The 14594-nt window shown below is 41.0% G+C and overlaps 1 protein-coding gene across 4 annotated transcripts; it reads right to left on the bottom strand.

The window, feature by feature from the left end:
* Positions 1 to 726: 726 nt before the first annotated feature.
* vegfaa (vascular endothelial growth factor Aa) lies at positions 727 to 11266 on the bottom strand. 4 transcript variants are annotated; one of them, XM_027012550.3, is made up of 7 exons: positions 10597 to 11263; positions 9084 to 9126; positions 7164 to 7360; positions 6270 to 6346; positions 6141 to 6173; positions 3334 to 3465; positions 727 to 2171 (listed from the first exon to the last, which is right to left on the bottom strand). In XM_027012550.3, the coding sequence occupies exons 1-7, from the start codon at positions 10660 to 10662 to the stop codon at positions 2150 to 2152; spliced, it is 570 nt and encodes a 189-aa protein (XP_026868351.2). In that variant the 5' UTR covers positions 10663 to 11263; the 3' UTR covers positions 727 to 2149. The 4 variants fall into 4 exon arrangements, with proteins under 4 accessions (XP_026868351.2, XP_026868353.2, XP_081579666.1 ...); XM_081723540.1 differs by lacking the exon at positions 727 to 2171 and adding an exon at positions 4428 to 4514 and having other exon boundaries at positions 3329 to 3465; positions 10597 to 11266; XM_027012552.3 differs by lacking the exon at positions 3334 to 3465 and having other exon boundaries at positions 10597 to 11264.
* Positions 11267 to 14594: the final 3328 nt, after the last annotated feature.

Genomic DNA, 14594 nt, shown 5'->3' on the forward strand with positions numbered 1-14594 from the left:
TTTCCTTGTCACGTTCGCTCCTCCCTGGCATCACCCTTTTTATTTACTTTTTTGTTGTTGTTGTTGTTGTTGTTATTTCCTCGTGTCTCATTTTGGTTTCATTTGGTTCCGCCCCCTAGTTAGTTCTATGCACCTACCAGTTATTGTACTCACCCGTATTGCGTTAGTCCTAATCGGTCTCTGTACTTAAACCGCCATGTTTGTTATCAGTCTTGGCAAAATCAGCTCAGGGTATTCTGTGCATGTCCTTAGATTGACCTACATTTTCACCTCTCATCTAAAATTTAATAAGCACACATTGTCAGTGTGTCAACTCTGAGTTCATGCTGTACTTCTAGTAATGTCAAAAATATGCATGTGACCCTAAGGTGTTATTAAAGGAACAGTGGTAGTGCAGTGGTTAAGGTACTTGACTTGTAATTGGAAGGTTGCCGGTTCATGCCCTGCTACTGTTTGGCCCCTGAGCAAGACCCTTAGAACTTAATTGCTCAAGCTGTATTCAGTCAGAATTGTAAGTTTCTTTGGATAGTGTCAGTTAAATGCCATGAATGTATCTCAATGTTTCCACTTCTCATACTTTATGCTGAAGGGAAAACAGACTACTAGTGTATATTGCGTAAGTGTGATTTCCTGGATGTTTTTTTTATTTTTTTTTTACTTTTTCTAAATGGAGAGTCACATGAACAACATTTTTTATAGAAAAACAGCAGACTTGGAAGACAGAACTCCATTTTTGGTTTAATAAAAAAAAACAGTATAATTTCAAAATAAATATATTTTAATGTTAGGCTAAAACAAAAAAGTGTTAATATTTAAAACTTTTACCAATAAATATATTAAAAATATAATGTAAATAAGATTTCTGTTACTGTAGTACAAAGAGAATGTGGTGTCTTTTAATCTGTGAGGAACAAGTCATCCTTGTTGAAATCTGTTTACGGTGTCTGGCTAAGTGTCCTCAAAAGTCATGCAGGAGCAGAATGAGTGGCAAACATGGACCACAAACATTGTCTCCTTACTTCTCACACACATATTTGGCAGCATGTCTATTGAGTGAACAAATATATTCAGCAACGCCCCTCCCCCACCACAAAAATAAAGGAGTATTTAGGAATGTTGAAGAAATGATATCTTTCTTTTTTAAGGAAAAAAAAAATCATCTACAGTTTTAATGAGATTTTTGTCATCGCTGATAGGAAATGAAAAAATGAAATGACAAACATAACACTGCAATATAAATAGATCAAATTAAATACACAGAATACTGAACACATTCTAACATTATAAATTAGATGTAGTACTACAAAAAGGGATATTAGACATGTATATACAGAATGTCATGGTGTAATGAACTGTTCCTAAGGTTGTTGGCATTTGTCTCTTTGGAGACTTACATTAAATAAGAAGGAATTATGGTCCATTACTTCTACGATGGGTTCAATGGTTCCTTTAAAAAAGCTGACATTGTGTTGCTTTTGTGACTTTCATCTCCATATATATCTACATTGAGTTCACCCCTCACAGGGGGGAGGGATGGTCTTACAGAAGCCCAGTTACATTCTGATTCTACACTTCACACCCATTTTGTCCAATCAGAACACGTCTCAGATTTCAGTTTATCCAATCTGGTCTTCCTTGGTTTATATAGAGTCCGAGTCACTATAGTGCCTGTCTCTGAGGATCTGGACCAGTGTTCATCTTTGAAAAATGCATCCATAGCCACCTCATTCAGAAGGATTTACAGCAATGCATGGTGTCGCAAAGTCTCCCTGTGTCCCATCCATCCACAGGTCCAAACGCACTGGCACTAAAACATATCCTCTCTCATACCTTCCGGCATTGTCGTTCACTTATATGTAGCGTTTCCATAGCAGCATTACACATTGTCTTTAAAAAAAAATAAAAAATAAAAAAAAACATTTTTTAAATATATATATATATATGTGTGTGTGTGGGTGTGGGTGTGGGGGTGTGTGTGGGGGTGTGGTGTGGTGTGTGTGTGTGTTTATATATTACTTTTTAAATAATATATGTTGGTATAATATGCCTGACTCAGTCCTTTGTGGTGTAGTGTATGCAGTATGGTCCACAGGTTAAAAAAGTGCCATAAGGTATTCCTTCATTCACTGTCCACCCATGACCAGCCTTATCATCTCCTTGGTTTGTCACATCTGAAAAAATGAAAAGCAAAGAAACACTGGTCAGGTATTGTTCTTAACATGAGCCAATCATACTTTTCTGTCTCGGGGAAGACCACACCCATGCTGATCCTGTCATGCCATCTTTAGCTTGCTAAATATAGGTAAGGTGAGGGTTTAAAGTTCATAGGTCAGGGGTTTTTGACTGTGGTCAGGCTGGTGGGAACGTTACCACTACAAAATAGGGTGGGATCTCCCCTGAATCAGACTACCAGTAACACAGTACAATCGATCACTGATGCGACCCAATGACACAGCTAGGCAAGATCGCAGTGGATCTATTAGGGTTATTAAAAGACTGAACAGTAAGGCCATAGAAGCAAGCTGAATGGACACATTTAGATCACGTCTCCATTCTTCCCATCTCCTCACATTGATTGTTAACCCACAATGCTCCAGCAGTCCAAATTAAGAGTTTAGGGGAGAAGCACAATCTGCCATTAGTCATTGGATAAATGAACAAATACACACAGAGAACTACTGATTACAGAATCAATCATTAAAGCTGAACTGTACAGTCTCAAATTGCAAGCTTTAGGCATATGGGTCTGATGAAGCATACTATATTAGGTAAGCTTTAATTATAGAGACATTTACAAGTAATAGCCTTCCAACACACCCTAACGTCTCAAAGTCCTGCAATGACACATGTATGCAAACACACACACTTCTCTCTCTCTCACGCACATATACACCCTCACACAGAGAGCCATTTTGCTTTTTGCCAGAATATGCTATAAAACACAAAAATCTGAGTGATCTTTGATTGTGTATAGGCCAACCTCTTAGTTAGCCTCTAGATATGCATGGCTGCAGTTCAATTATGCAGGATGTGTCTGTGGTATTGAAGTGTACAATGTAGCCGTGTGCTAAGTAAAATTCTGACATCAAGCAACGATGTCATCACTATCCACAAGCGCATGCAATGCATACATTCTCACACAGGCAAAGGGTTGCACAAGATACAAAGAAGTGAGAAGAAAAGCACTCGATCCTACATGCAAGTAAGACATACATTTCTCGGCAGTGAAATAACACAATAGCTTTGATAGGGAGGAAGCAGCTTGATTTGATAAGGAGACAGCAGCTTGAGAACCAAGGCACAGTGTTTTATCATAAATGTTCATAAACAAACCTGCAAGTTCTTTCGTTTAATTCAAGTTGTCTGGACTTGCATTGTAACTGTGTGAATTTGCAGGAACACTTGCAGGTGAGAGGATCCTGCACATACAAGCGCTTTCTTCTCTCTGAGCAAGGCTCACAGTGGCTGCAAGAGAAGCAAAAAGGCACAGAGAGAAAGGGAGAGAGAGAGAGAGAGAGAGAGAGAGAGAGAGAAAGGTCTAAGCTATAGATCTTAAATAAGCGTTGTAAACAGCAAGGGGGAGAGACTCATGCACCACTGCATTCACCCTGCATTCTTCTTTCCCAGCTAACACACTCATACTTTTCTCTGTCCTCTCAGAGAAACTCTTCATCACACAGCACCACTGCCCTCCATCTTCACCATCCTCATTATTGTGATGCTGTTATCCTTTAGTCTGGTAATCACTACGAAGGTATACGTGTTGTGTACTACAGTGGGTGTTCAGAAGGGAACGGATGTTGTGTATGATGAGTAAGCCAACTATGTGCATGTGCACACACACGCAGGCGCACACACACGCACACACACACACGTAGTTAGTCACTAATGCACTTGCTCACTCATGTGCAATATGGTGATTAATAGCTACATATGCAGAGACAACCAGTGTGATCTTTTCTAGTACAGGCTTACGCTTGCAGACACACACACACACACACACACACACACACACACACACACACGTGTGCACTCGACGGCCGGGACACATATGCCCACACTACTTTGAAATAGGTTTCTTAAGCATCATCAATGATAAAACTCTTGTGGTACTCCTTTGATAATAGAGTGTACGTTTTTGAATGAGACAAAAGATGTATTAATTTTACTTATAGCAGGTATTCCATATGCAAACAGAGATCAAATGGAGAGTCACGCAGCAGTGGCAACAGTGTGATGCTACCACCCGACAGTACTACACACTTCTTCCCAGTGTGAACGTGCATCATCTCTTCCCAGACCAAAAACCACAAGCGATGGCCCCATAACCCTGGCCCTGGTCGCGCACACACACAGGCCGCATCAGTGACCGTGTCACTGGTCAGCCAGGATGTCCAGTCAGGCAGGCCAGGGGCCCGGCCTCTCACCCTCTGGTGCGCCACGTGGCACTGCTCTGGCTCGACCCTCAGACTACCCCACAGCAGAGAACGGAGGCAGAGGCTGGAGCTAGGAGGCTGTGGGCAGAGAGGAGCAGGAATATGAAGCACAGACATGCTCCCTCGGCACAACTCTCGCAAGCATGAGGCAAACAAAGGCGAGGCGCAGAGGCATGGAGGCACCACCGACGGACCCGTGCCCGGTGCCTCCGCCTCTTTCTCGCCTTCTTTTTTGACCTTTGCCCTCTTGGGGATTTCTGCAAAAACAGATGAATAGTGCACAGGACTTCTAAGTGAGGTCAGGGACAAGCAAGCAAATAAAGAGGGATTGAAGGAAGAAAAAAAAAAGCATTTCGGGGCCATGCTCGGCTTCAGCTCCGCGTGCGCATGCGCGTGAGAGTGCGTGTGTGGGCGTGTGTGCGGGCATAAGATGGGCTTTAGCAAAACAAGCAAAGGAATAAGAACTTCTCCTCATGAATCAGAGACTGAGTGAGGGTGGGTGGGGCGATGCGTACGTGCTTGTGAGCATGAGGGAGGTGGAGTCGTAAGAAGCCTCTGTTAAATGGATTTGATTTAGCCTTCTCAACTAACCTGATCTATCTCTCCTCAGCCACATTAACCCACCAGCCTGAACACACACACACACACGCACACACACACACACAGCTTATCCAATTAAAAAGGTACGTTCCCTGACATATACAGATGGCTCAGACATATACAGATGGCTCTGTTCTAACAGCAGTGAGAGGGCAACCAGTGGCACTCTCCCGGATCCCAGCTCAGCCTTGGTTTCCAGAGCTAAAAATAAAACTGGGATAACGGCACCTGTGACTATAAATAGCATGGGGAAGTAGCCAAGGGTCAAGACGAAGCAGCTGCAGTGTGTGTGAGGCAGAAAGAGAAAGGGCCAGTGGGTGGTCTGCCCTCACACACACAGACAGACTTCTGTGTCATTGCCATTATAAAATGCCATGGAAAAAGGAACTGCATCGGCAGTGCAGCGGCAGTGTGGCATGATCGCAACGTAGCATCACGGCCGCGTGGCATGACCGCAATGTGGCATCATGGCAGTGTAGCATCTTAGCAGCATGGCATCACAGCAGCGTGACATGTCCATGTGGCATCACGGCAGTGTGGCATCACGGCAGTGTGGCATGACCACAGAGTGACATCATGACCGCATGGCATTATGACAGCGTGGAATGAATCCAGTGTGGCATCACAGCATCGTGGCATGACCACAGTGTGGCCCTGCACCAATCAAGGCAGAACTCAGGGCCTGTAAAGGCGTCATTAGTCAGTCCACTGTTTGAGTAGCAAGCTGAGTAGCCCAAATAATGGGTTGATGAAGCTAAATTGCAGGTTATATAGCTCAAACCAGTAAACCTGCTGTTTAGCATTGTGCTACCATAAATAAATATGTCCAGCGGCCATTTCATGAGAAGAAAACACAAAAACGATTCTGCTGATTTTTATCAACACATTTCATCAGAGTATAAAGACAGCACCTTTGGAACTGATGCTAACATTAGCGTTAGCTTAAGCATTAGGCTGCAGGAATGTCCAGATAACTGCTTCTCATTCTCGTTTTTTGTTTTACAAAGCCTCTGACAAAGCCACAATATTAAAAATACTTGATACACACAGACATACTCACTCACTCACATACACACACCCAAAGAGTAGCCAAACTTCACTTACTTTTCTTTCTTTGTTCTGACTTCTTGTTTTTGTCTAAAACAAAGTTTGAAGGCAATAAATTAGTTTATTTAATGGTGGGTAAGTGCAGCTATGATTAATTGTAATATGAATAATCTCAGAGCCACTCACCTGCATTCACATTTTGTGTGCTCCGTGAAGCTCATTGGAAACTTGTGTTGTGATATACGCTGTTTTACCCTTAATACCTATAGGGACACACAAGGGAAACATGATAAGAACTTCATGGTAAGACTGTGTGGTTTTGTTCATACAAAACCTATTAGCTTCCATGTCTCCCACATTTGCCTCCCTTGGCCCACTGATCAATCAGCCTCAGACCTCCAGCATGGAGCAGCAAGAGAGGGTCTACGTTATTATTTGCTTCTTATAGACATGTCTGTGGCAGTGACAGACTCTGAGCACATAAACACATGCATAAACAGGCCCCAAGTAGGGGTAAACAACATAGCTGGCATGCCAGGGCACCAAGCGGCACTTTCTCCAAGCAGGACATTGCAGCAGGGAGACGGACAATGAGACGTCACTGCATGCTGAGATCTTCAGAAATGGTTCAATTCTAATTCCCCAAATTCCACACGTTACAGTCTCTGAATTTTTTTGTCATGTGCAAATGTCCACATCTGAAATGTGACCTTATCTCACAGATGTATTAAAAATAACCGAATTCCATGAATCTTTGGCTATAGATATATTCCTGTATTTTCTTTTTTATTTTGAACACATACCTACCCCACCTTCTCTTTTTCAAACTTGGTAGTAACTGTTCTAACTGGTAGTCTAACTGGTCTGTTCAGTCAGCACGTGTGTTAATGACCGCCAAAATCATTACCAGTCCTAAAGATATTGTCTGCCCAGTGCGCACCTTCAGCATTTCTGTTAGGGACCTTTAAAAGCTCCCAGATGATGTTATGTGATGTGTTATTTGTATAACATTATAATAACATGTAAGGAACATTGTTATAGAAAAGGTGTAGGCAATGCAGGGCTGGGAGGCTGACTCACCTCCATCGTGATGTTACGTGTCTCCGTGGGAACGCACTCAAGGGCTTCGTCATTGCAGCAGCCTGCGCAGCGAGACAGCACCACGCAGGATGGGATGTACGTATATTCTACATCATCTGGATACTCCTGTAGGATGTCCACCAGGAGCTCCCGGGTGTTGCACATGCTCTTAGTGTAGACATCCATGAAGGCAACCACTGCACCATGAGAAATACAGGGAAACAGTGAGAAAAATGCGGAGGAGGTAGGGAACGTGGAGTATCTTTTTAGCAACCACCAACTTGATTTTCAACCACTGAGCATACTCATTACTGGAAAACAGTTTTGTGTCCAGTCTGGGATTACGTTTTACCTCTCCCAACTCTCCTTTCAGTAACAAGCCTGACATTTGTCCTGTCACTTGTCTACTCCTGTCTCTTCCACTGTCTCGTCTCCCCTACCAAATGGCAGTTCTGCAGTGCTATTTGACTGGTTTGTCCAACACCAAGACACAGGCGGCAGCATTCTTCTGAGCCCAGTCCCTTAGGAGAGTCAGATTAGCAGTGAAACAATTCTGCACATACGTGTGGTGCAGTTCTCCACAAAGCATATTGTACTGCTGAGGGCCTAGATTTTGCCCAAATTGGAAAAAAAAATCCTGACCACACACAAAAGCTCAGCAAGGTGCACACATGCCCTGTGCCCCTATCTCCTCATGCACTCCATGCCAGAAGGATCTGTGCCCTACCACAGAGCTTCTCACCTTAGTGCATGTGACACCAGCACATTGTGATCCAGGGGCTGATGGCAAAGCCCATAACCTCTTGTGCTGTGGCTCATAGCCTTGTTCAGTGCAGCTAACAAGGAATAAAAGTTATAGGTCCTGTAATGCTAGTTAGCATTAAGCACATGGTTTTCATCCATTATTAGCAACTCTAGCAGTTTCAGTCAAATTATGACTTTAACTAACAGTAGTGAGTAGTGACAGCGTAAATCTCACTGATTGCAGATTCTGTTCTCCTACAGGTCATAGATGTGCTGCTCCATTATATTTTTCAGAGGCAGGAACATCTCACCCCTCTGTAAGAACTGTCCCACTGCTGAACATAATTAAATGTAGCTTCACATCCCCAAGAGCTATCACTGTGAGAGGTGTAGCAAACACCAGGAATGTAAAGTGTTAAGATAGTCACTTCACCGTTAACTACAAGCACAGCATGAACAATACTTAATTAACCAAACGTATTATAAATGGAGACCACCACAAACAATCTAAGCTGTTCCCAGGAATATGCTACACAGCAGGATTCAGAACTTATCAAGTGAACTTATCAAGTGAACTTAGGGTCAAAAAACCAAGGTCCTATATACAACAAACCTGGTGTTCATATAAGCCCTTAAACACATAAGTTAATGAGTCTGGTTTGTAATGGTCTGCACTGACTTTATTTGCACCACCCACCCTCTGCTGAGCCTACTACCAACCAGTGCATGTGACCTTGGGAAGACTTTGACGAATAAACAAGCCTAGCTGTATCATCGCTAATAAACAAACATTGCACTGTTCCGTACCTCCTGCCAAGGCTGTACATTACTTGTATAGGCTGTATATTACTTGTTTTGAAAGAGCTCAGAAATATATTAAAGGACAAAAAAAAAATCCATGACTAAGTGAATGGGTAACCAGCCTCTTCCCTCTGTAATGCAACATGCTATAACTAAAGGGAATTAAATATTACATTTAAAAGTGTAGTTTAATCATTCAATAGGTCAAAGACTTTGCCTCAGGACTATGTCCGATACCAAATGATGTTATTCCATGTATGCTCGCAAGATGGCAGCGCTCTCAACTTATTGTATTCCAAAAAAGAAAAGTTGCATTTCTCGATACCAAAGTTTCTATACTGAATGTTTAAGGGGTCCATATAGTTCGCTACTTACCGTCATTTTTGCTTTTCCCTCCTTCTTTAGATATATACGCCGCCTGCCAAGACAAAGAAGTAGACATTAAAATGTCTCCATCAGGTAGACTTGTTCTATCTCTGCTGCAAGATTTATTAAGACTATTTAGAATGTAGTAAGACTTAAACAATCCACAATATCCATATTATTTTCATCTTAATGTAGGTCGAGATCACCCAAAACAACTAGAAAAGCATATTTGCTTTGGACCAAAATACGATTTCGCCATGGGCTTATAGCTATTTATCACTGCATACAATTTACGTTTAAATTGTAAGAGTGTTTATATGACATATATTTATCTGTAGATTTAGGCTACAAAGTATCAGTATTTCGTATCCTTTTCCCGCCTACACATAAGTCGTGTTGGCACGTCGTGCCGTTCGACAGCGCAAGATGATCACGTTACTGCAGGTGGTAGACTTGACTGGCGCAACAGCGATCAAGCATTGCATGAGATTCATGCCGGCTGACTATATCGCAGAAATAGGCCGTACTTTACATCAAAATCAGTTTATCATTTTATCTTGTATAAGGTTACTCTATTAGCAAAAAGGAGAATTAAATACAAGACACCAATACAAATACATCGGAGTGTTTTGCTGATGGACATGCCAACAACACCCTATCGTGTCACGCCACGTTATTCAAATTAGCTAGTAACAGAAGCATAGCAACGTGCACGCCGATAGCCAAGATGGCTCTAATTTTATAACCTCTTCTTATTACAGCCCATTTTAGCAGAAAGTCGCCACAGGTTAGACTTTTGCTATTGGACGGCATCTATGATTAAACGCGAAAGTCGCGTTCAAGTGAAGATCGGTTCAGAACAAGGACTAAGTGAAGGAACTTTAGTTCAAACTGAACGACGTCTCCTCTTGAAACGGGTTACATGAATGAAATGGACGTAACCTACGTGACTTCACGTCTGTGGGAATATTGCTGGCTATGCAGTTCAGGGGTGGATTAAAGGAGTATTTAAATGCTTTAAAATATTTATAATATCACCAGAGGAAATTTCTTTCATATTGTATTTTTAACATATTAAAATCGATTTTGTAATCGAATCTGATCGCGTGTAATGTATAATGTAAGAAATAGTTTTGTGTATTACTTATGGGATCGATGCAAATAGGTCCTTTTAAACAGCTAAATGTAATCAATGACATTGTCGTCTATAGTGATACACACAGAAGTGTTCTTTTAACGGCTTTTGAAGACAATTTTGACTTTCAGGCAGACAGCTAAAATGAGACGTGACTTTGTATTATATCAATTTAAATGAATAATTAAGGTAAATTATTGCCATTTTGTGACAACACAGAGCAAACCCGGGTACACAAGTATGGTATTGCCTATATTTCGGTTAAAATATACGGGCTATGTGACCTCACAAGAAGGGCGATTTACTTATTAATGAAAATCAAATAGCCTTGTCCTTCCATAATTGATCTGATTTTTAACCCCACCCTCATTTGACCAGACAGCCTACCTTTACAGCTGACGCGTGGAGGAGTGCTGCGAAAAATAACTGCAACGAATAGACAGCAAAGTTCATGATTGTATTTCCAGCGACGGTGCGTTGACGGCTGGCGAGAGGTCGCTTCTAGAGGGCCTCGAAATAACGTAAGGTTTAAATCTTGCAATAGGCCTTTATTCAAATGGAATTAGTGGTACTGTGGGTCATAGTATCACTTCCATTTTGCCACCGGCTAGAGGCACCTGCGAGAAATCCCGTGGAAAAAGGTTCTTGAAATCGTTTAAATGGATAAAAGAATCCACACGGTGTTTGTACTCCCTGTGTTCGCTTCCCACAATCCAGACTGGCACGAATAGCCAAGGATAAATAAATAATTAATATTTTTACAAAGCAAAATATATATTTATAGGAAAAAAAGAAAAAGTTTCTTAGAGGTCCAAGCGCAGATCCCACTCTATACGAAACCAATGGCAGCGTATGGCATTAGCGCGTACGATTATCAAGAAAGCAACGTAACGTTTAAAGATGCAAACTGGTCCATTAGCATTTCATACTTTAGTGTATAGAATAGTGTCTCCTCTTCACGTCTTGTTCAAGCTTTTGTTTCCTCTTATCGCCTGGATCCTACAGCGCAAAATGTGGAGCTCTCCTGTCGTGTACCGCGCACACTGCATGTTCCTGAGCCTCAGAAAATCGAAGCGCGCTCATTGGCCAAATATATTGTACGTAATTACGTTTGCAGGCCGAACCATCAAGATACGTTGATACCAAACAATATTGCTGCCATATTCCATGCACAAGAATAATGGTCTAAGCTATTTCGGTTTCTTAGTTATTTTTTTATTGGTCTTTATTTTTCTGATCAGCTTTGCGTTGAGTAGCGCCTCCTTTACTGGCCAAAATCTATTCGTATGGGGAAGGGGGAAGCGCAGAAAAATTTCGTTTTCATGGAGATAATTACTGGATTATGATGATAATCCAGTCAAATGAAATAAAAGTAAAATATAGCCCACAAAACATTTGAGCTCGTTCTGCCTGAACAGTTTGATTTGAAATCATATATTTATGCTAGGTAAACCGAACTTTTGTGTATTCTTGCTTTTCGTGTTGCATAGAAAGGCGCTCCTTTTTTAACTTGTAATGCAAAAAATATGACGTTTATAATAATTGCATCTTTTAGAGTTGATTGAATAAAAAATAAATAAAGTAGGCTATTTTAAATAAACGTCACATACAAGAGTTTAAAAGCATTAATAACCTCATTAGACCACGCATGCAGACAACTCTAGGTTTTATTCGTTGAGCGACGCACTCTATTCTTGGAGCGGGAAAACGGCCTCGGCTGCATTCAAAGTATCTTATTAATTTAAAAAAGAAGCTGATGTAAGTGACACGTATCAGCTGTAAGAAGACTGCAAAGTTGTTAGACATACACTTACAGGCTACGCCTCACAAGCACAATTATGCAGAGAGAGTGCACTGTCTGTCTTCCACTTAGAAGCATCCTTATCTTTACTGTCACGCACCCCCTTTACAGGATGTGGATGGTGGATGAGAATCTGAGCTGATGTTTGATGCCCTCGGGAGGGAGCAAGAGGGCAGTGCCAGCTACCCAAAGTTCCCATGAATCCATGCTGATGAGAATGTCTATTTCAGTCAGTCTATTTCTTGAGGAGTCTGTCCAGACGGCGCCCCTTTAGAGATTTAGAGGTAGTTTCAGTACTCTCTCAAACCACACACACACACACACACACACACACACACACACACACACACACACACACACATTGTCTTTGGTACCCCACTAAAAAAAATACTTGTTCCTAATTTGACACCGAGATGCTACCTTTCCCACAGTGCTCTGGAGTGCACAGTGCACAGGGCACTTTACTCTGTTTCTATGGTTTCTGAACATTTAAATGGCCTTTTCTTTTTGTTCTTCCATCTCTGTCAATCCCTCATGTGATAAGATTAATATAGGGTCTGTGCTATTGTAGCAATCCCACTGCAGCAATTAGCCCCTGCTGTTGTACAACAAGTGTGAAATATCTGTTTAATTAGAGCCATGAATAGGCTTGATTTTTTTCAGAAACAGACATGCAAAATGTCTTTTTCCCTTAAAATACTTGAAGGCTGTTGTTTGACAGTCTATAAGATTAATTTCTTTACTACTGGTTTCACAATTTAGCAGTTATCCTCAGTAATGTGAAACTAAGGTACTCTAGTTATGATTTATTTCTGCTTCATTGTAAAAACCTTCTCAAACAATGAGTATAGTGAGTAAGAGTTAGTTGGGAAATAATTTTTGATGTCTAAGAACCAACTAATATAAAAACTTTCCTTTCCACTGCATCTTCAGAAACATTATAGTTACTGAACAGGTCAAGTGGAAAGCCAAGTGGTTTTACACAAAGGCCTATCTGAGGCTCAGAGTCTTCTGGTATAGCCATGATTTCCAGAAAACATTGCTAGGACTAGGCAATGGAATCCAGCTTCATATTTTAGGAAAGTGAATATGTTTCACCTACTCATCATTTACTTCTAGATAATAAACACAGTAATCTGAAATAATGACAGACAAAAGGTGTCAGGGAGGCGCAACCGATCCTGACACTTGTCAGTTCCACAAAGAGACACTGCTGAATGGAACTGGTCAAAACTTTGCATAGGGAGCAGCAGGCATCAGCAGTTGGGCAGCTGATCATCACTCCACTCCATATGTCCCTGCTTTGTACACTGCAATCAAAGCTTTGGTCACCACAGAACCTGTGTGTCCGACCTCCTGCATGCCACATTGTGGAACCACACAGTATTTTACAGCAAGCAGTGAAAAAGCCTCTGGTATACTGCTGTCTCAGTACCTGTACCAGCCTTAGAATTACTGTCTGTGTTGTATATAGTTTTTGATTACTTGATATTTGTGATGGGAAATAGACATTTCATTATGACAATTTATTTACTAAAATTCTATTTATAAGCACCTTTCAAGAAGCCTAAGGCTACTTTATAATAATAATAATAATAATAATAATAATAATAATAATAATTGGTTTAAGCTTTCATCTTTTGAGCTGTGAGCTAGGCCATCTTTACCATGTACTACCCATGTACATGATATTCTACAATATGTATTAATAATAAAGAAGTAATTTCAGACTATATAAGTGACGTTCAGTCTAGTCATGTTAAAATGTTAATATGTTAAAATGTCTAATGTGATTTAGGTATTGGCCGAAGGACATTTTATAAAGCTCTGTGGTGGTTGAGATGCAGAGGTAAGTATGGACCCTGACCACTCTCTTAGTTCAGGAAAAGCACTTAAGCCCATACTGTATAATTGCCTATAACATCTCAATAACATGTAAAGGCTCAATGTGTCCTTTAAATAGAAAGCTCACCTAGTGAGGCCACAGTAGTGGATAAAACTCCCTAGGACTGAAGCGGATTCCTTCAGATCATCCCAAAAGAGGCAGCCTGAACTCCTCTGGCTTGGATGTTGGCAAATGTGGATGTTCTGATAAAATTCCATCCCAAGGTGGAGGAATTTAAGTTTCAATATATATATATAGATCTAATTCTAAAATATCAGAATTGTTTTTCCAAATATTATTTTAAACATAAACTATGTATATGTATCATCCAACCTGGTTTGTATTTGCACAGGGATGATTTCATTGTTTCCATGCTGCAAAAGAGAGCATTCAGTCTCTTTCAGTTAGTCATTTACCATGCCCTCAGCTCACAGGCAACCACAGACACAGTGGAAAGATGCATCACTGGAATAGTGCAGTTTTTGGGTCTCGCATCATGTTGCATGTTTATATCTTAATCATCAAGTCCACCTCTGAACTATGACTGCTCAATGAGGGATGATTATTCTAACCTTAAACAGGAAAAAGTCTTTAATTTGCATGGCTGAGCAGTTAGCTCAATGTCAGGAAGCACACATGCACTTCATAGCCCTACATCCAAATATGTCATTGCCATAAAATACTCATGCTCATATTGTA

The sequence above is a fragment of the Electrophorus electricus genome, chromosome 11 (assembly GCF_041902795.1).
Source record: "Electrophorus electricus isolate QZ-2024a chromosome 11, ASM4190279v1, whole genome shotgun sequence".
NCBI classification, from domain to species: Eukaryota; Metazoa; Chordata; class Actinopteri; order Gymnotiformes; family Gymnotidae; genus Electrophorus; species Electrophorus electricus.

Bases quoted from the DNA above. Each gene is read 5' to 3' on its own strand.
- vegfaa (XM_027012550.3), bottom strand. From the start codon at position 10,662: ATGAACTTTGCTGTCTATTCGTTGCAGTTATTTTTCGCAGCACTCCTC. The intron at 6,174-6,269 runs GTGAGTGGCTCT...ACTTTGTTTTAG, and splicing joins CACACAAAATGTGAATGCAG to ACAAAAACAAGAAGTCAGAA. The intron at 3,466-6,140 runs GTAAGTGAAGTT...CTTCTCTTGCAG, and splicing joins GTCAGAACAAAGAAAGAAAA to CCACTGTGAGCCTTGCTCAG.